General features: G+C 32.8%; 1 protein-coding gene across 1 annotated transcript in view; it reads right to left on the minus strand.

The window, feature by feature from the left end:
• The window catches only part of LOC132729237 (gamma-aminobutyric acid type B receptor subunit 2-like), a 42,019-nt gene extending 24,059 nt beyond the window's left edge, over positions 1-17,960 (minus strand). Inside the window, exon 1 of the mRNA XM_060714956.1 lies at positions 17,805-17,960. Coding sequence (XP_060570939.1) covers positions 17,805-17,960 — 156 coding nt within the window. The remainder of the gene's footprint in view (positions 1-17,804) is intronic.
• Positions 17,961-22,222: the final 4,262 nt, after the last annotated feature.

Genomic DNA, 22,222 nt, shown 5'->3' on the forward strand with positions numbered 1-22,222 from the left:
ATAAACGAATTCAAACTATCAACAAACTTGTGCATAACAATGTCCTATAATGTTAAGTTAAATAAAACAATCATTAAGAGCATTTTTCTTTAATTTATCCCCTTTTGGCCGAGTAGTTGCTTTTAAGGATTGATGAATTAGAATTGCAGCCACCGTTTAACCCTGCGTAAGAGGGGACTAAATAGTTTTGAATAACTGACGTTTATGCATCTCCTAGTTCCAGTAGGCGAGGTGATTTTGACCACTGATGTTGCTTAACATTTATTACACCAGATAAGCCAAAATTAAAATTATCTTTCCTGTTTCGCCGCCATATGACCTTAATTGTGTTTGTGCGCCGTAAAACCTTTTTATTAATCATAATTAACATTAATTTCTTTTAATTCAATCTAGTAAATATTATAGTACATTGATGATGAGAATAATTTTTGAGAAATGAAAAGTGTGATATGAAAGTAAAATAAATGTTTAAAGTGTGTTTACTTAAAATGTTTACCACTCTTTTAAGTTGTCTTATCAACTTTGTAGATTTTGAGTGGTACAAGATTTCTTTCAGGAGCGAGAATGTATTATATAAATCTGGTAATAAAGATTTTAAGATAATACATTAATTTTGAGTTTATATTATATAATATACATTTGTATTTATCTTCCCGAGATAATCTTAAAATGTGTATAAACTTTTCGTTTAGAATTTCATCTTTTATTATATGATGTTAGAAACACGTGCACCATGAATTCTTTCTAAGAGGCGTAAGTGGCCGAGCGATTAGAGTCGTTGACTTCAAACCACTTGTCCCTCACCGCTGTAGGTTTGAATCCCGACAGGATTTTGGATTCTTTCGTGCCTGAAATACTGTACAGAAAGGCACTGGTTTGAGGTTTTCCTCCATCAGTAAAGCTCGAAACTCGTCATATGACCTATATTGTGTAAGTGTGCCGTAAAACCTAACGTAATCGATACCAATATAACTATTTTAAAATTTGTATAAAGGAAACGATCATTATTTCAGAAAGAAGTATATATCGCTACTTCCAAAGTTATTGCTGCCTCAATATACGATACCATGTTTATTTATTTCTATTAAACAATGCAATTTGTTTGGCTTGAATGACAAATGGTCACCCGTGTTTTCATTTCTGGGATTTGGATATGTTTATTTTCTGCGAGATTGCTTTAATCTATCACCATGCAGGGACAGTGACATGTTTTAATCTGTATTTTGTTGTCACGGGGAATATAAACAAAGTTCTAGGGTATCAGACAGAACGTAGACTAGCTGGGCAGTGATTGGCATATAGGCAAACTTAGTTGATTAATATTTAAATCAAATTAATGTTATTCTTCCTTTGGACTTCTCTCTTGTAAATAGGTCTCATTTCTTAGATGTAATGAATAGAATTCTCTTTCAAATTAGTTTCTTTGATATTATTGAAACATGTCTGTTATCATTCTTAAAAGGCCTTAAAATGTTTTATTTTTTGCCTCTCTGAATTTATGAATAAGACACGGGAATAAGACACAAAAGTTGAATATATAAGCAGTGCTTATTTACTCTGTAATTGATATCATAATTCGATAACAAAAATGTCTTTGCCTTGATGCAAAGTTTGCATAAATTGTTTCTAGATTGCTGGAAGAAAAGATGCTTTAAGTAGAAGTTTATGCAAATATATTCACTGGAAATATGAAGTAGATGAGATATACTCGTTCTTTCTTTGACATTTCCATGCACATCTGCAAGAACAAATATATCAGGAAAAAATGTCACGCAATGTTCTTATTATTGAGTGTGGAATCATCTATTCGTACGCAAGTGTTGCTAATTGAAAAAAAGATCCATTGATCAGTATGAGACATTTGAGCCGTGTCACGACAAAACCAACATAGTGCGTTTGCGACAAGCATGAATCCAGACCAGTCTGCGCATCCACGCAGTCTGATGTTCGCTATCAGTTTCTCTACTTGTTATAGGGTTTGTAAGCGAACAGCATGGATCCTGATCAGACTGCGCGGATGCGCAGGCTGGTCTGGATCCATGCTGGTCGCAAACGCATTACGTTGGTTTTGTCGTGACGCGGCTCATTTCTATTGTGTTAGGTTTGTCTATTGTTTGAAACTGCATTTAAATTTCTTTCATTTCTCGTAGATTACAAAAAGAAATTGCATTCTTTTTTTAAAAAAATATAGAGAATATGCTTGTTAAATGAAATGTAAAATATCGGCTTTCAAAATGATTCTAAATCATAAATATATATATTTTAATATTAAGGAATGGAGCATTTCGTTCGTTGCGATTATATGTTGTAAAAATGTTTCAAAATATATGCATGTTCCGCTGCAGGCATAGAATTTCTTTGCTTACATGTTTAGTTTCTTAGCGTAGGTTAGACCGAAAAATAAGTATCCAATCTGTGTATTTTGCTAATGTGAATCCGAAAACTGACGGAAAGGGCCGAACAGTTACGATTTAGGTACTAGCCGACCAATAAGACAAACAACGCTACGTAACATAAATATCATGACTGTGTAAATAGTCTTTCTCCCACAAATACAAAGATCGTGATTAAAACAAGGGTTGACTGCGCGCGATTTCTTAAATATCTACGCGCTTTAGAAAGGGATCGAATGCCAAAGATGGGTAAACAACTTCTACGTTTGCTTTCCGTCACGTATTGAAATCTTGAAAAAAGGAAATCGAACCAAATGAAGAATTTTAATTTGGTATTTTAATAAAACAAATTAGGTATTTTAATAAAACAAATTTGGTATTTCAATAAAACAGTTCTCGTATGAAGATTTCGGTGAATAACCAACTCTATTAACCAAGCTTATCTGAGAGTCAACTGATCCTGTGGTCACGATGAATATGACATTAGCCAGATCCATAGACTTGAATATTTACTTCATCAACATAAAACATTTGTAAATAATTATCAAATTTAATCATGATATACTCGTATACAAGTCAAAAATATATTATCAATTACGAACATTTCTTAAATTTTGAAAAGCTAACGAACGAACTTGCATAGCTTAAGTTTAATTCATTTGTTTCAATGGTGGAATAAGTGCTACGTTTATTTAGAAAGAAATTCAGTCAGCAGATGTAACGGTCTCTGCAGAATATTGAGGAAATAAAAAACTAAAATTAACAACGACGTGATGTAATTTAAAATTCCCATGTATCGTCAAGCAACACATATTTCAGCATTAAAATCCCCTCTTGTTGTTTATTCACGAAAATTGAGAACATGTGCATTGTACTAGAAAAATCATTGCATTAGATTTAATGGACAAATAAATATCTTGCGAACATCATTTAAAAGGTATTATCTATCTATATTTTGTTTATTTTGAAAAAGTCTGGATTTACTCAAACTATTTTTTTCACGCCGGTGACGTTCAATACTGACTTTATACGGTGTCAACATTATAACAACATTTACTTTATCGTCTAGTCATTGTTCAGAAATTTAAAAAAAAAACTACATCACACATTGAATCAGCATTATGCTAGGAAGTATAGATGAACTCGAGGTTACAATTGGGACAATGGCAAGGTTTTTACATTGTATTACGTTTTTTATTATAAGGATTTGATCTATCAATCGACTTCAACAGAAAAATAAAACAACGCTTGAAAAGTGTATGAAAAGAGTATTGTCCGGTTTATGTTGTTATAATATAACTACATCATCTCAAGACAAAACAATGACACATTTTGTTTAAATTCGTTGTAAATATTAGACTAAATCATTTGTAACAGGTTATTTTAGGTATAAACTACTTGTAAAATGTGTCACACAGTTATGGTCTTCGTAAACACCTGTTCTTAATTCAGTGAAAATAATAAATTAATTGGTCAAACCAGTTCTAACTCTGTTTCTCTTTGTGAACCGCATATCATTCACTCTTTGACAGGATATAATATGTAAACAAATGTACACTCAATTTAACATAAATTGAAAATTACAATGCTATGTCTTTAAGAAATATAAATCCTTAATTTTTTAAAAGGAAAATCTTTATTCTATTTTGAAAAGAAGCATACTATATTTTAATACTAGCCCTTTAGATATGAACACTATTAGAAAACATTTTTTTAAAATCTATCAAGTGGGAAAAGGGGTTTTTAACATATTTTGTTGTCACAAATATAAACTTGGTATGAAGTTCAGACGAAGTAGCGAAAAAAAATGTTTGACAAAAACCCAACTATAAAAATAAATATAAAAATTCATATAATCAAAAATAGGAGACTGGGAGATGTGAAACAATTAAAAGCTAAAAAAATCAGAATTTTAAATCTATCAAAAAAGAAAATGAAATTGTGCAACATTTCACGTACCTAGCCCCCGCTTCAAAAGGAAAATATTTTTCATTTAATCCGTTTGACATCATTCTGTTGTTGCAGGTTTATATCCACTTCCATACCATCAGTTATGTGCTTATTGTCAAATGTTCATCAGTGACCAGTCACCATTACATACATGTAAACAAATTAAATTGTAGGTCTAATTATTTCGTTTTGTTTCATGTTTAAGTGTTCATTGATATTACAATGTATTTATTTACTTTATGTTTTAATTGTGGTATAACGCTTAGTCAACAATAGATTTATTACATTGTAACTGTTTTTCTCTCTTCTTCAGATAACAAATACTTATGTACACATGATTGCGCAATTTTCTTTCATTTTATTTTCAATATACTAAAAGTACAATTATATAAATATCACAAAGGAAACATTGAAATACAAATGGTTTTTGAATAAGGTGATAAATAAATAAGAAAAACGGCGGTATTTTAAATATCATTCTTTATAGGAAGTGAATAAATTCACTAGTCCGTTTGCGAGCGGTTAAAGACGTTGACTTCAAACCAAGTGCGCCTCATTGTCGCGGATCCGTAAGTACATGTTCATGACTGAAATAATGCACGGAGGTCTAACCCACCAAAAAAGCTTAAAAGTTGACATACGACCTTTACAATGTTGCTGCGACGAAAGAAAACAATAAAAAAAACTTAATTATGTATTAATGTATTATTTAATTGTACATATTCATTCGTTTTACACAGTCACGTTATTGGTTAAGCCCACATTACAATTAATTGATCATTTTTATAATTAATTTCATTTATTTCTTTATTTTTTCTTGAGTAGAACAACCGACGTCCCGTCAGGTTGCTGAATAGCATGAAAGAATCAGATTGAAACTGAGTCCGGTGCTATCAATAAAACTTTTCAAAACTATCATTAATTCTAATTTGAATAATGCATGCCAGACGTTGAGTAAATAGAGAGCATAAAATTAGGAAATTTTTAGGGTCAAACAAAACACTAGTAATGAAACAGTATATTCAGAGCTTGCAAGATGTCCGCTCCATATCAGATCATAAATTATTGATTACTCATTTTGAAGACAAAATAAATAATAATTAGATATATAATGGTACACTACTATTTTGGCCAGGAAATATAGACTTTTTATCTCATTAAGTACGGGCTTGCTGACGTCCGGAAATTACTAGTATCAAGATAAGTTATATGCTTCATTTGTTTTATTGGCTTAGGGACTGTTATGTTCAACAAATACGAGCTGAATCACAAAATGATTACAATTTGAATAGTTTGTATTACAATAGGTTAAGATTTCATCATGATCAACTACTCTTTAAAATATTAAACTTTAAAAATTACGCCAGTCTTTGACACAAATACGCGTGGTGTCAGAACACAAGATAGGTAAAGATATATATATTATATTTATATTTTCCTAAATATACAATTATAGAAGAACAGAAACATATAGAACTATAGGTAAATCAAAAACTGTTTATCTTAGACTCTGTTTATATAGATTATAGTCCTCCTATATATGTACACACGCCTTTAAAAATGAATTAAAGGGAGTTATTATTAAGTTATTATAACATTATAAAGACGACTTATTATGTTTGAATTTGACATTTAGAGAACACTATATAAGCTATTAGTTACTTGACATAGACTCTTAAAAGTTATTGATTTAGAAAGATGAAACCTGACAATGTAAACTGTTCAGTTACTGTTGAAAGTTCATAAGCAGCAACGAAAACATTAATACAATCGTGATGTGATTTCAAAATAGATCTCAGGAAGGTTCGGCTATAAATACGTCAACACAACGAATGTTTCTTTCTGTGTCTGACATTTTTATTTGATGTTTTAAACATAAAAATCTTAAAAAGGAAAAGCAACTTTTTAACAGGAAAATACTTTTTATTTTCAATTTATTTCAAATGTCAACAGATGATATTTACGGATTGATCACATTCTTTGGTTATCTTATGCCAAGATTGTTTTAATTGCAAATTGCTCTCTCAGATATTTATTTTACAAAGTGTATAGTTCTACGTGCATAATTATATAAAATGTCGATTATTTTCCGATATACAGTATTGATATTGAACAGACCTAAACAAACCGAGCCTGCAACATTTTCAATTTTGCCGTTTTGGACTTTTTTTAGGGGATTTGTATTTTATAAAACAAAAACAGGTAATGCATTTGTATAGTCACAGAATTTTAAAATAAAGAATGGTTTAATTATGCTCATTAAAATCCCGAATGTGTCGTTTTCAAGAATTTAGAAAGAAATTTCCTAATATCGACATTTTTGTTTGATATATGTTGGATTTGTTTTGGGGACAAATAGAAATTTTTTAAGCTCTATAGAGCTTAGGAAACAGTTACTTTAGTATATGTTATTAATTCGATATAACAAAAGCAAATAAGCTTTATTTTTTCAGGAATGCTCCTATTTCTTGGTTTGAAATTATGAAATGATAAAAGAACCTCTTGAGATACTGCAAATGTCTACGCTGTAAGCCCTTTTCTTTTTTCGCATTACAGCGGAAGGATATTTTGATATTTGTAGCAAAATTTTTTGAGTAGCTAAATCATAGTGTTACATCATAAATTGTCTTTGTAAACAAAATCCTGTGCCGCCATTGGATGTTTGACTAAGAGCCCACCGGTAATGTTTAGCCTAGAGTTTGTAAACAAGGAAATATTGATGATATTCAACACAAACATATTACATTGTATTCAAATTATTATTAATAGTTTCCAAGATTTTCTAAGAAAATTGAAGGATATAAAAATATTATGTTGCTGCAATTTATATCAGTCGAAATAAGACAGTTAAAACAATCCTCTCTGTCTTTCTTTAACAAGGAAACAGCTAAGTACCAGCTTATTTAAAAGATATAAACATTGCAGAGAAAAACGGAATCTTTTTAATTAATATTAAATATGTTAAAGATTTATCACAAAGAAACGTGTACTTACGCTTTAAACATGTTTGGTAATAACAATTTTGTGAATACTCATCAACGGCAAAACTTTTGTTGGTTGTAAATATTTGGTCATTTCAAATATATTGTACCAAAAAACCATATCCTAATATGTATATCGTGCATTATGCCAGCAAGTTATATACATATGTATTGTTGCTTTCTGTGAAATTGGATTATTATCCCTCTGTAGTAATCTTTCCTTTTTTAAATGTCATTATATTATTTGCCTACACAGCTACACACACATATATATAATGCCATTGCTAAAATTGGTATTGGTGTCGGACACAGGTACTTAACCTTATAAATCATTCACTGTTGGAATAAGGACATTCGGAAATTATTAATCGGCAACTATTTGAAAGTTGAGAAGATATTGTTTCAAATAATACGATTAAACGCCACCTAGGATCAATGCAATATTTTTTCATATACTGAGCCTATAATTCTGTATCAAAGTATACGGTTAGTAACAGAGTACATTTTTATACATGCAGAATGATGTTTATAACAAAAATAGAAGAAAACAGAGAAGACAAACTTAAAAGAATATATCCACACCACAAATCCATAGTCTTATATTGCTACAGGGAAAACAATTTAGTTAAAACAGAAGAACAAAACAATCTGTTTCGTAATGAAAAGTGTCATCTTAAATTAGTAATCAAAGAATAAAATACCACTAAATTGAAAACACGTGGAACGACCTTCAATGTCTTGACAATAAATTCCTTTGATTTCATAGCGGTCACATATTGTTGCATGGTTTTCATTATAATTTTAGATGCTTATAACTGGAAAGGAAATTAAGAATTATTTTGCTTTAAATAAATTATTATTCTGGTATGGGAATATATGCACAAAAAGATGTTTTTCTTAAAAACAAGCTTCTTGCAACATAAACTCATATGTTTGTATTATACATATAATGATATATTACTTATGGCGCACAACATGTTTTATGTCAGTGACTTTAACTTCTCCGCTATTGACACCTCCAAATTATTAAGATCTTAAAACTATGTTCTCATCTTGTTTTTACACCCATTGTTTCTATTCAAGTAAAATGTTTAATATAAAACATACAAAACATTCTTTTCTATGAATAGATAATTCAATATCTAAATAAATGTGTCTCTAAGCAATTCAAATAACGTCAAATATTGATGTGTTTTCGTTAGTTTTCATAACATATGAAGCAGAATGTTTCCAATATAATTTTGTTGTATTTTGTAAACGAGTCAGATAATGCATATAATTCAGAATGTAAACTATTTAAAGGGATATTCAGGCAAAATAATGACAAAAATATTATAATGATCTAATGTTCAAGCATGAATTTCTGTTTAAATTCTATATAGTTTGGGTTTGAAGCATAAATATATCTATATATGTTGTACAAAATTTAAACACCAATAGAATCACCAAATAGTTTTTAAACAAGTCAAGTGACTTGAACAAACCCTTGAAGTTACAATAACAGATATTGTGGATATTGTATGATTGTAACAAGCCTAAGTCATTCATTTGACATGTTCCTTAACGTTTCCAGAGTTCACTTTGACAACTATTGTGAAATGCTAGCGCTCTAACCTGACCCACGCGGGTCAAGTTAGGAAACCACCATTTTATTCTTTATATGGAGAAAAGTTTTGTTCCTTTGACTGTCTAATTCATTTTGAGGGCATTTACAGAATAATGAATGAAAAATTCAAAACTAAGAAATGAAAATTTTGCCTGTGTCTCCCTTTAAAAATAAAAATGGATTTCCTAATTCAGTTTGACTGAGTCTGTTACGGCATTGGTAAGCACAAACTGCCGTCCGAGCCCTCTAACACCGACAGTATTCATCATTTAAATGGTGAAATTTTGAACTTGAAATCAACCGCTGATGTGTTCATGAGGCGGTGATCATGGAACCTTCATTTTTACATGTTCGTGCCATTTGATGAAAAACTGCGTGGTCACCAAGTAAAGGAACAATAGTCGGAACTAAGTTAAATGAAATTCTCAAAAACCTGCATACATACCACAGATAGATGTCAAAAGACAAAATTAAAAGGCATACCTTAAGAGTGATTATGCAGTTAACAAGTAGCATTACTGGAACAATTAAAGAAGGGAATGGTCTGACAGATTTAACTAAAAATACAAAAAAGAAACAACAGCAATGTCTGTTTAACGTTCATTAAAGATCGGAAATATAACATCTTTGATTGAATATACGAGGCGACCGTAAACGGTCACTATGCGACACAAATTATATTTATGCAATAAACGCTTATGAAGTTATATTTCTTAAAAGTATTTATTTCATCATAAAGCAGATTTTAACCTGTGATAATTGTAGTTTTTTTTAAGTTTACTGTTGTTGTTGTTCTTTTGTTTATTGGAAAAACAAAATTTATTAAATATGAATGGGTTTTCCAATTAAGATAACTGTATCATAAGTGACCATTACACCTTCTTATTCAATTAAAATGAAATAAAAATAATCTGCTTTATAATTTTGTTTCAGAGTCTTAAATGAAGAGCCACTAAAGGTTTGGTTCAACTAGCCAATTCGGAAATCATAAAACTCCAATTTTCCCATTTCACCATTCAAATACAGATAATATTAGCTGATTTGGAAATATTATATGAATGACGTTGTTTGACGATTAATATAAAGATACGTTTATCGACTCTTATGTTATACTACGACTGGCCTTCATTGAAGTTATTTGAGGCGAAAGTCGTTCGTATTTTTTATCGTAGGTTATGTGCGGATTATCTTTCTTGTATCCGTCCAGCGTATTTGATATTCTGTTACCAGTATATATTATTGAATCTTCATAAATTCAGGAGACAATATGCGATATTCAAATTATAAAGGTTGAAGCGTCATTATCAGAATTGGCCACAGAAATAAGTTAAGAATCACCATAGACTTATTTTTTTCTATTTTAAAATTCATTATTGATTGACCTTTCAGATATTCAACAGCATTTTATTGACAGAAAATAATGATAAGATAGATAAAAGGGTTTCAAGACTATTCAAGAAAAAGCAGGTAAGTTTATTATCCTTTTATATCAGACTATTGATCAAATATCGACCACTAAAGATAAATGATTACATCATTGAATTTGCTGAATTTAGAAATTGATTATGATGTTGAATTATCGTTTTTTTATTCTGTATAGGACGTATAAAAGCACCGCCATAAAACTTCTTTAACATATAATCAACAATGGCTCTGTTCTTTACTCAATGAAACTGTTATAAAATTATTCAGTATCAGTCTTAAAGCAAATTAATATGATTTCAAACTAGTGACTAGATAGGAGTACTTTGATGTAATGATGATCTTACCTCACAAGAAATGGACCTAATGATATACGTAATTTCAGATATTGACTTGTTTCAAAGCATTTAGCGTTTGAGACTTTCGGAGATTTGCTTCGCATGCCTTCACTTTAGGATGACGTCAACAAAGAATTGTCATTGTGATATTTTCTACAATAATTGCAACAATTACAATTCCCACCAATCTACGTGTTTAGTATGTAAAGTCATATAAGTGCTATTGATGATGCCATTTAGTTCAGTCTGTGATATAGTAGTTAATTGATTCTGTAAATCAGGGCCAATTCGCTGCGGTTTTCGCGGCATGATGCAATTATTTACGCTAAAACGGTATCATAAGTGAACGTAAGGGAAATACAAGTTGTTTAAAAAAGAAATAGGTTTGAAATTGTTTTGAATTACAGCTTGTTTTCGAGGCATTTACTTGTAAGCAAGATATATTCCTCTTCACCACACATATCAATACATCAGCGCATCAACTATAGAACAAAATATAATATAAATATAATGATATAATGATATTTTCTTTATCAGGTTCGATAACTTACTACGGAGAACGTCCATTTAATTGTGTCGCAGATGAATCCATGTCAATTGGTTGAAACAACTGCATGGAAATTGTGGCCATAATTCCATAGCAATTTTCAGGCACCTTGATTAAATTTCAAGAAGTAGGTAAAATAGACATTTCCAAAAAGAACAAAAAAGTGCGGTAAAAACTGATTTGTTATATTTTGATACTGAACAGCCTGTGGTTTCAATACAAGTTCAAAATGGATGAACATGCACTGGTACGTCTCATAAGAATTATGTTCTTTTAAACATTGATCATGTTTCGTCAAATACGTTGACCAAAGATAGAACTTCGTAGCTTGTATCCCAATCAAGACAAAACGACTGGTCTTAATCTTTGGCTGGGTCAGGAGTTTTCAAAAATGAGAAAAGGGTTCAGTTTCCAAACCCTCTTTTTCGCCAGAACTTAGTTTTTTTTTTCTTTCTAATGCCATTAATAAAGAAATGCATGTTGATCTGCACGTTGATGCGACTCTCGTATATAAGGTAGTGACCTTTTTAGTCTCTAAAGAATGTGCCTGCAGACGTTTTCTTTCACTTAACACAATGAATTTCAAGACTAGCAAAAAATGCATTTCTAAGGAGAATACTCGGAAAGGAATAAAGTAAACACATCATAACCGTGTCTCACAATGCGTCTTACAGTGCTTTCATAACAAAATTAAATGAACGCCATTCGTACTTTCACAATCTTTTATGTTATAAAAGCAATCTACTCTATGTAAATCAGTATATAAAAGATATAACATGGCATTCAACTCTTTATTTGCAAGCTGGTGCAGATATTTTCATTTATTTATTAATAAAGCTGAATATGTCTAGACTCTGTTTGCTTTCCCATCAATAGCCAAGCCAAATATTTGGACAATTTGTGTCATTGCTCAGAGACCAAAATTTCCTTTCGTGAAATGATATATATTAAATACTCAAACAACGTTTTAACAATAAATACATAAACGAACAGCTTTTCATATTTTGAGTCATACATATTGTATTTACAGATATTGTACATTATTTAAATGAGTGTAACGAGGTTTTGAAGTGATAGAATACAGTTAAGTATAACATGCAATATAGATTTATAATTAATCTTTTTGGCAACCAAAACATTTTCCAAACGATTACTTGTTTGATATATGTAAATAAATGTTGTCTTAGTACCTCTTTATGCAAGCAAAATTAATCTTTGTGGCTCAATAACAATGAAGATTCAGTTAGATGATAGGACATTATTTGTGCATCAGCACTGTTATGCTATTAAAGAATATGGATTCAATGAAGTATGTGAAGACGTAACCAAATCTGAATTTGAGATTGTGTTTATTTAGAGACAAACGAATGGTAGTAGATCTAAGTCGGGATAATTGGATGAGAATGAGATGACAACTCGTGTCGACAATCCTCGAAAGACTTGTTACAAAGAATGTCTGTGTTTGTAACACACATGAAAAAATGTACTTAATACAATGATGAGGAACAATATTTTAGTCTGCTTTTTTAAGAAAGATTATAAAGATTAGCAATGATTTTATGCCTGAAACATTCGCTCTTAAATATATTTCATACGGATATTAGGAAAGTATTCTTTTCCAAAATTAGATAAACACTTTTTGCAGCAGACACATAGTTTAAATATTTTTGAATAATTGCAAAACAAAAACCGCAAAAAAGGTCACTTTCACATTCATTTGTCTATCACAAACCCGCCGGAACAAAGCTCATTGTTGCGAAACTGATATAAATCACTCAAGACCAAAACTGATTAACTTTAATCTTACATTTAAGCTGTAAATGAAACTGCCTTTTCTACCTTTTTCTGTTATTATATCATGGCACATTATCCTGTAAATATCAAAGGCCACCGCAGCGTCTGAAAGAGGCGGATGGAAATTTCACATTGACAGTCTCTGGCATGTCGTTTCTATATATAGAAGTTCTAGGCTGTTAAATACGTGATAAAAGTCATTGAGAAATCCTAGCTAAATTATATTTCAAAACATTTTACAGCGGTCAATAAAAACCGTCATTTGACTGTCATTGACTAAACTTCCTCTAGCAGAATGCAAATTACACATTTCTTGAAATAATTTTCAAATTTTAAAAGATATTGACATTTGGCTCGAGACTATTCCAACAATGTCATCAGTCTCTTTTAATCTTTAGCAACCTTAGATTTTTTTCAATAAGCAAACGTAACAGTTACGATACTGTTGGCAAATATAATTTCTGCCATTGACTAATTGTGATTTATAAGACAGAAAAAAACAGACATGCATGCATTTATTAAATTTTGGTTAAGACCTTTATTATGTAACTGTAAAGTACTGTCACTGTTATTTGAGAAGATATGAAAAGTTTAAGTATTTTACAAAATGACATATAGTTGTTTATTTATTTATTTATTTATTTATTTATTTATTTCAACCAGATTGTTAGGCGAGGCCAAAGTTCACCGCAACAATTTATTTCGCACTTGGTGATTCGTTACAGATGTGGTCAGCCTCTTGCTTATAAAACGGTAAAGATTGGAAGCTCATTATACTGGTCGTCCGACCGTTTATTTATTTATTTATTTATTTATTTATTTATTTATTTATTAGAACGGATTTGAAGTAAAGGGTCGCTCAACCAGACTGTTGGGCGAGCCCAAAGTTCACCGCAACAATTTATTTCGCACTTGGTGATTCGTTACAGATGTGGTCAGCCTCTTGCTTATAAAACGGTAAAGATTGGAAGCTCATTATACTGGTCGTCCGACCGTCAAGATATGATTAAAATTGTGTAAAATTGAAAGAAAAGTTGGTTATCGCACTCCTGCCTACAATGAGTTAAATGTTTAATTTTTTGTCTGTTATTACATTTGTTTGTGATAAAAATAATGTTTAAAATTTATTCGAAAGATTTTATTTACTTTTATTTACTACTATGAAGTAGATGTCATAAAAAACTACTTAAATATTATTATACATAAAATTGATGATAACCAAGAACGATGGCCAAAACATAAAAACATACAGCATTCAATGCAATATGTTTGATACATAGTCATACGTTCTTCTTATTTTTTTATTTATTACCCCTCACTTTTTGTGTAATGTTAATTTCCCATAGGCCACTCGGAGTTATTCATACTGTTAATACAAGTGTACCATGTGACAAAGAAATGTGTACTGTTACAGGGTAACAGTATACATATGTATAAAATCTGACCATGTTGTCTTTTTGCCTAAAATGGCCACCAGTTCAATTTTGTTACAGTTAGATTTAGTTGACAATTTCAGGTCATCACAGTATTTGTTCGGGGTAAGAAAATAAATAACACATGGGTTTGTGAGTAACAGTAAAAATATCATCTCTCGTAAAAATACTGTAACAGTATTTTCCTAAGGATGATACTTTTACTGTTACCCACAAACCCATGTGTTATTTATATAATATTCAAATAAGGTTTATAATACATACAGGTAGTACATTTATATTGTGCCAGAATTCTAAAGGAAACACTTAATTATGCTCATTGAAATCCCGTATGTGCCGTTAACAAGTATTAATTATTCTTTAATATCGTCGTTTTCGTTTTGTAATATGCCGGATTTGTTTTTGGGCCAAATAGAGATAAAACCTCACTAGAGTTTAGGTTATAATTACTTTTAAAGAAGTTATTTTTTTGGTGTATTGCATGCTATTTTTTCGATGGACCAAAGTTAATTAAGCTTTAATTTTTTCCCCAGGAATGTTTGTATTCCTTGGTTAAAAATTAGGAAATGGTAAAATAAATATTTTTCTATTTTCTTATTAAAGGAAGAATATTTTTATATTTGAAGCAAAAACTATTTGAGAAGCTAAATTACAGTGTTACATCATAAAATGTCTTTGTAAACAAAATCCTGTGCGCCACTGGATGTTTAGCCTAGAGTTTGTAAACAAGGAAATATTTATCATTTTCAACAAAATTATATTGTATTCAAATTATTATTCATAGTTTCCAAGAAAATTGAAGGATATAAAAATATTATGTTGCGGCAATTTATTTTCAGTGGTAACAAGACAGTTACAACAATTCACCACGTCTTCCTTTACAATGGGAAATGCTATAACAGCAGTTGATGTATCAGCTTATCTAAAAAATAAATTGCAGAGAATAACAAAACCTTCTTAATTGAAATAACATAAAAACTTAAGGTTGATCACAAAGAAACATGCGCGTATTTTATTTAACACTTTTCGTGAAATACACATCAATAGCTATAATTTTGTTTGGTCGTACATATATCATTTCAAAAATTGTTTCACCAAAACCTATATCCAAATGAATCTAATGTGCATTATGCCAGCTAGTTATATACATATAAATGGTTTCTTACGGTGAAATTAGATTCTGTAACTCTTTGTAGCAATCGTACCACAATTTGAATTATATTACCTATTTGCTTTTACATATACTCACATATATATATATCCTTTTATAACAGACTATCGATCAAATATCGACCACTGGGGTCGATTGATTACATAATTTAATTGCATTTGCTGAATTTAGAAATTGTTGTTTACGATGTTGAATAATCATTTTCCTAATCTGTATAGAACGTAAAAAGCATATAATCAACAATGCCTATGTCCTTTTACTCAATGAAACTGTCTTTAAACAAATTATTATGATTTCAAACTAGTGACAAGACAGGAGTATTTTCATGTTATGATGATCTTACCTCTAAGCGCCATAGTGTAGTCAGGTACGGTTTGTCAGCGTACGGTATGGTACGGACATATACAGAACATTATTGTGAAAGAGTTGTTCCCCTTCGTATTACATGTACGCCATTTGTTGCCGATTCTTTAGGCAATATTAATAAACTACAAAACTCATATATTTGTGTGTTTCTATACCGTTAAACCATACTGGCGTGGTGGCAGCAGGAAAAGGACTCACTCTCAATCTGCAACCCAGTAATTTGCGGACACTGTTGTGGACATTTCACGTCAAAATAAGTGCAAAAAAACGGATAGTTCTACTCTACTGCGTAGTGACAAAACACATAAACATTTACAATAATGGCTCAAGTACGTGCACCCAAGCAATGGTGTTTGACCAAACAAGAAACTATTACATCGTTCGAGTCTTGGAGACAAAATTTACAATATACTTTGTCCCTGGATCCCAATTTTTGCACCGTTCCTAGTTGAGTGATTTCAGTGGGAGCGAAAAACAACACAAACCCAGAACGCGGATTTACTGATGATGGCGAATCAAGTTCCTGAGGCAAAGAAGGCGCAACAGCTGCACAAAAAGTGATTTATCTAGAACTTCATGTTAGGGCAAATTGCAAACTTCTGCCCAATAATGTCTCGTAAACACTATCGTGAAAAAATGCAACGTCAATAAAAACTATTTGGCAGACAATTCGTTTACATTTTCGGATTCCAGTCAACAGGAGCACATTTTCTGGATATTTTGACAGTATACAACTTCAACCAGTGAGAAAGACCAGAGGGATTTGTATACCAGCGTTTATCAAGTGTTTATCGAAGATAACACTTTTAAAGAAAATGGTGGCCTATCTCATATGGCGAACTGTACCAGATGAAGACGAAGAGATTACCCCAACAGTCGAAAAACTTCGGTTGTATTAACATGGTTGAGATTAATAGACAATCGAATTTGCCGGCACTAGTTTAAAACAGCGCTAACGGAACAGAACCGTTCAAGGACTTTAAGCCACACTTAAGCCCAAATTTCTCCTCGCTTTAGACAGTTTGCTAACGAAATACATGCCGTAGCTGATGCAAAAGTCATGCGTTCTGCTTTTAAAGGGTTCTAAAAGACAACGGAAATTCGATCAAAATCTTCTCTCCACCCTTCTGTCCCCTTAGTAAAAAGCTGGCCAAATCATTCAATCATTTTCTCAGGCAAATGCAAATTCTTTACTGAGGAAGACAAGCGTTATCTTTCAAGTGTTCGTCAAACGTTCGAACGAAAACTGCGGGGGGTCCGGAAATCGATCAAAGACTTACGAAGATGACAATCACAATCTCAAGCTATGGTTTACATTCGTGCTACTTATAACTGTAAGCACCAAAAACAGTCTCCAACTTAAAAAAATTTTATAAAACTTTTTTCTGAATTTACCCAAAGATACTGGAGCAAAATCAACATGTTGAAAATTGCTCCTGTTTTCACACTATAGGGATACCTATTAAGCAAAAGCCAAATCAACGTGCACTCCAGGCAGATGTTTCCACCCCATTAAAGGTGGCTGGCGAGACAACATTATAGTTCTTTACTTGTGCGAACGAGTTTAACTGTTGAGGCATTAGTGGTTGAAAAATTAATGTGGATTTACTTGGTGGAATACCTTTCATGGCAACAAATACTTATTGGGTTAACCTGACAAAGCAACAAATTTTATTCATGGTTCGATACATGTTTTTATTGCACCAAGGTACCTGACTCGGTTTCTCACAGTTTTCGAAGGACCAAGCTTTTGTCCTTAGGTCAAGTTCAATATGTCTTCAATTTACATTGGCCGGATCTTACCTGGAGGTCACTTTGCCAGACAACATTGATCCAGATGGCACACTTGCCATAGAGCCCAAGTTCGGAGCATCCAGTAACAAACAATGGCCACTTACAAGTTATTGAAGCAGTGTCTGGTAAAGTAAGACTACTGAATTCAACACCAATCCCATCCATGTTCATAAAAATGAACATGTTTGTCAAGCTCGCCACACTGTTGACTCTTATGATACAAAAGCTCAAGACTTTCAAGACACACCCTGGTTCGTACTTGTCATGCCAAGATGAACTACCAATAATCATTTCTCTGATACCGTATCAGTTGACCCAGATGCTATACTACCTGAAAATACTCGCCAGTGTTTCCAGAACATCTTAGAGCAATATGATAGTGTATTTGATAAGACTCTGTCTGGATATAATGGTTTTTCTGGGGCCATTCAAAGCAGTTGTTAACATGGGCCCTGTTCAACCACCTCAGCGTAAAGGACGCCTACCTCAAATGCAAGAGATAAGTTAGTTGAGCTACAAGAACACTTCGATGATTTAGAACAGCAAGGAGTGTTTTCGCGCCCAGAAGATATTCCAATTACAGTTGAATACTTAAACCTTCTTTTCTTGGTAAAAAAAGGTCAGGGAGTTTTCGGTTGGTCACAGCGTTTGCTGATGTTGGTCGTTATGCTAAACCTCAGCCTTCACTCATGCCAGACGTAGACACTATACTTCGTACAATAGGTCAATGGACATACATAATAGTAACTGACCTAACAAGCGCATTCTACCAAATTCCTTTGTCGAAGGAGTCCATGAAGTATTGCGGAGAAGCGACACCTTACAAAGGCATACGCGTTTATACAAGATGTGCCATGGGTATGCCAGGCTCAGAAATAGCATTGGAAGAACTCATGTGTCGTGTGCTAGGTGATTTATTGCAAGAAGGTGTTGTGGCGAAAACTTAAAGATGATTTGTACATCGGTGGAAACACTACAGACGAACTCCTTGCCAATTGGACCCGTGTATTAGATGCTTTACAGAAAAAACAACTTGAAACTGAAGCCCACAAAAACCATCATATGTCCAAGATCCACTACGATCCTTGGATGGATATAGTCCCAAGGAAAAATTTTCAGCAAGCCCCCATCGTATAGCTTCTCTTTCGGCTTGTCCACCTTCTCAAACTGTCCATGGGTTACGATCATACATTGGCGCTTACAAGGTGTTGTTGGTCGTGTTCTACCTGGTTTTTCGCAATTGATAGCTCCACTCGACAAACATTACAGCTGGTGGGAACTCTTCAGACAAAATCGTTTGGGATGAAGCCTCACTTAAACATTTTCAAAACACTCAGTCAGCACTAAATTCAAACAAGTCAATTGTCCTTCCTAGACCTACAGACCAACTTTGGATAGTCACTGATGGGTCAGTCAAGAAACGTGGCATTGGCGCTACATTATACGTTACGCGGGCATGGCAAGCTGTTACTCGCTGGATTCTTCAGTGCCAAGTTACGAAAAACACCAGGTCACTTGTTACCTTGTGAGATAGAGGCTCTTGGCATTGCAGCCGCAGTCAAGCACTTCAGTCCATACATTATACAGTCCAGTCAGCAGACGTGTGTGCTAACAGACAGTAAACCGTGTGTTTCAAGCAATTGATAAGTTATGTAGAGGCGAGTTTTCTGCTAGTCCAAGAGTGACATCCTTTTTTTCTGTTGTTAGCCGATATCAAGTACATGTTAAACATCTTGCGGGTTCTTGCCAATGTCCCATCTGATTTTGCCAGCCGCAACGCACCAGAATGTGAAAAACCCCACTTGCCAAATATGTACATTTATTCATATCACTGAGGATTCTGTTGTTAGAGCGATTAACATAGAGGATGTACTTAACAGTAAGAGCCGCTTACCATTCACATCCAGATCAGCTTGGAAAAGATATTCAGTCAGAGTGCCCAGACCTTAGACGCGTTCATTCACATTTATTACAAGGCACTAGGCCTTCAAAGAAACTAACAAATGTTAAAGATGTCAAACGTTACCTCAACTCTGTATCTATTGCCAAGGATGGTATACTTGTCGTAAAAACATACTGATCCTCTTGTGTCTTCGGTTGACCTAATTGTCGTACCCAGATCTGCCATTGATGGTCTTATCACCGCCTTGCATATCAAACTTGACCATCCATCAAAACATCAAATACTACAGGTTTTGAAGAGACATTTTTATGCCTTGGACATGAGCCAAGCAGTTGAAAGAGTATCTGACATGTGTCATAGCTGCGCGTCTTTACGTAAACTACCAACAGGGTTTTGTACTCAATCCTCAGAAGACCCTCCTGAGGTAGTAGGAATGAGTTTCGCTGCAGACGTCATGAAACGTAATAAACAGTTAGTACTTTGTTTAAGAGAAACATCAACTTCATACACTGTTGCCTCCATAGTAGAAAATGAAAGAAGAGATACTATAAGAGATTCCTTAGTATGCCTGTGCACTGAGTTACATCCAATTCATGACCTCCTGCTGTCATTCGAGTTGACGCTGCTCCATGTTTTACATCTTTGAGAGATGACGCCATACTCCGTTCGTCTGAATATAACCTTAGATATTGGTCGCGTGAAAAATGTTTAACAAAAACCCTGTAGGAGAAAAAGCAATTCAAGAGCTTGAAGATGAGATCATACGTATTGAGCCAGATGGCGGTTCGCTTTCTAAGGTTCAACTGGCGATTGCTGTCGCGAAACTGAATTGTCGCATCCGTCGTGAAGGATTATCAGCTAGAGAGTTGTGGACGCAAAGAAATCAGTTTACTCATGAACAACTTTCCTATTTCGGACAGAAATGTTATTTTCTCAACAGTATCAGGCACGTTTAGAAAATCACAGTGCAAGTGAAAAGTCCAAAAGCTCTAAGTCATCTGTGAAAGCCTCTCATGTTAGTGTAGGAGATATAGTTTACTTATATTCTGACAAGAAATAAATTACATTCCAGGCAAAGATACCTTGTAGTGTCAAAAGAAGATGATTGGTTTTACATAAAGAAGTTCATCGGTAACCAGTTACGCGCTTCCTCGTATAAAGTGAAACAAAACGAATGTTTCCGCGTTCCCACAGAAATACAAAATTTTAATCTTTCTAAGTGCAAATTCCAGCAAGACAATGATAGCGACGATATAGACAGTGACATTTCTGTTTCCGCAGGACAACGTTCATATTCCGCCTTCATTAACTGCACCACTAGGAGCTACAGAAATGCCTGAAGTTCAGAGTCCTCCGAGTGTTAGTGGAGAAATGGACACACATGAACCTGACACTGAAACATCTCTTAGTCTTACTGACAGTACTAACTCTAGTTTAAGTTATACTAATGAAGGGACTGAATTACATTCAGAAAGACCGCAGAGGCTCCGCAAGCAACCTAAATACCTTGATGATTACATTACATAGACACATACATAATTAATAAGTTACCATTTTAATAACTGTTTATATCATTGTTTTTTTAAAACGTTTATGGATTTGATTATTAAGAGTGTCTCAATTATTAGACTATATTTCATCACTTAGTTTATCTTAAAAGGATATGTATACGTTAATAAGTTAAATTTCAAAAAGAAAGAAAGGTAGCGCCATAGTGTAGTCAGGTACGGTTTGTCAGCGTACGGTATGGTACGGACATATACAGAACATTATTGTGAAAGAGTTGTTCCCCTTCGTATTACATGTACGCCATTTGTTGCCGATTCTTTAGGCAATATTAACAAGTTTGCTTCTTTAAAAAGAAGCATGCGAGAGGTCTTTTTGCTGCTGTGGAAGATTTGTTTAATTTGAAAATATTTGGAAATAAGACACAACGAATGGTTATAAATTACAATTACTTAACAAAATATAATTTATTATATAAATTGAATATATAGTATCATAATGAAAGTTTTTTTACACTTCATTTTTTAATGTTTTGAAAGATTATATGCTGGAGAAATGGATTTTTTCCTTGACGCATTAGGGATACTTTTTATACAAAGGGAAATAAATTTGAAATAAATGATATGTTTATTAAAAGTAGTATCAAAATAACAGTTTCTTGTAAAATTCAATAAGCAGATTTTCGGTTAATGTTTATAGGTAAGTATATATATGAAAACATTTCCTCTACATTTTCCAAAATGGGCATAAAGTATGTTAATCAGATAAATTCAAGTCCAGGATTTACATAAAAATTTTTTATATCATTTGATTGGAATAAACAGAATATAAAGCTGCATGCCTCCAACCACAATATTTTAAGAAAATCAAACGTGTGACAAATTTGTGCCACTTGCGCCAAAAAATCACCGTTGCGTTACTTAGTCATACCAGTTCAAAAGAACTTTGTACACGCGGTACACGGTTGACTCGGTCGTATAATAGGGATTTAGCTCAATACAGGATTGGAGCAGTACCT

The sequence above is a fragment of the Ruditapes philippinarum genome, unplaced genomic scaffold (assembly GCF_026571515.1).
Source record: "Ruditapes philippinarum isolate M1 unplaced genomic scaffold, ASM2657151v2 ctg5737_1_1_1_1, whole genome shotgun sequence".
NCBI classification, from domain to species: Eukaryota; Metazoa; Mollusca; class Bivalvia; order Venerida; family Veneridae; genus Ruditapes; species Ruditapes philippinarum.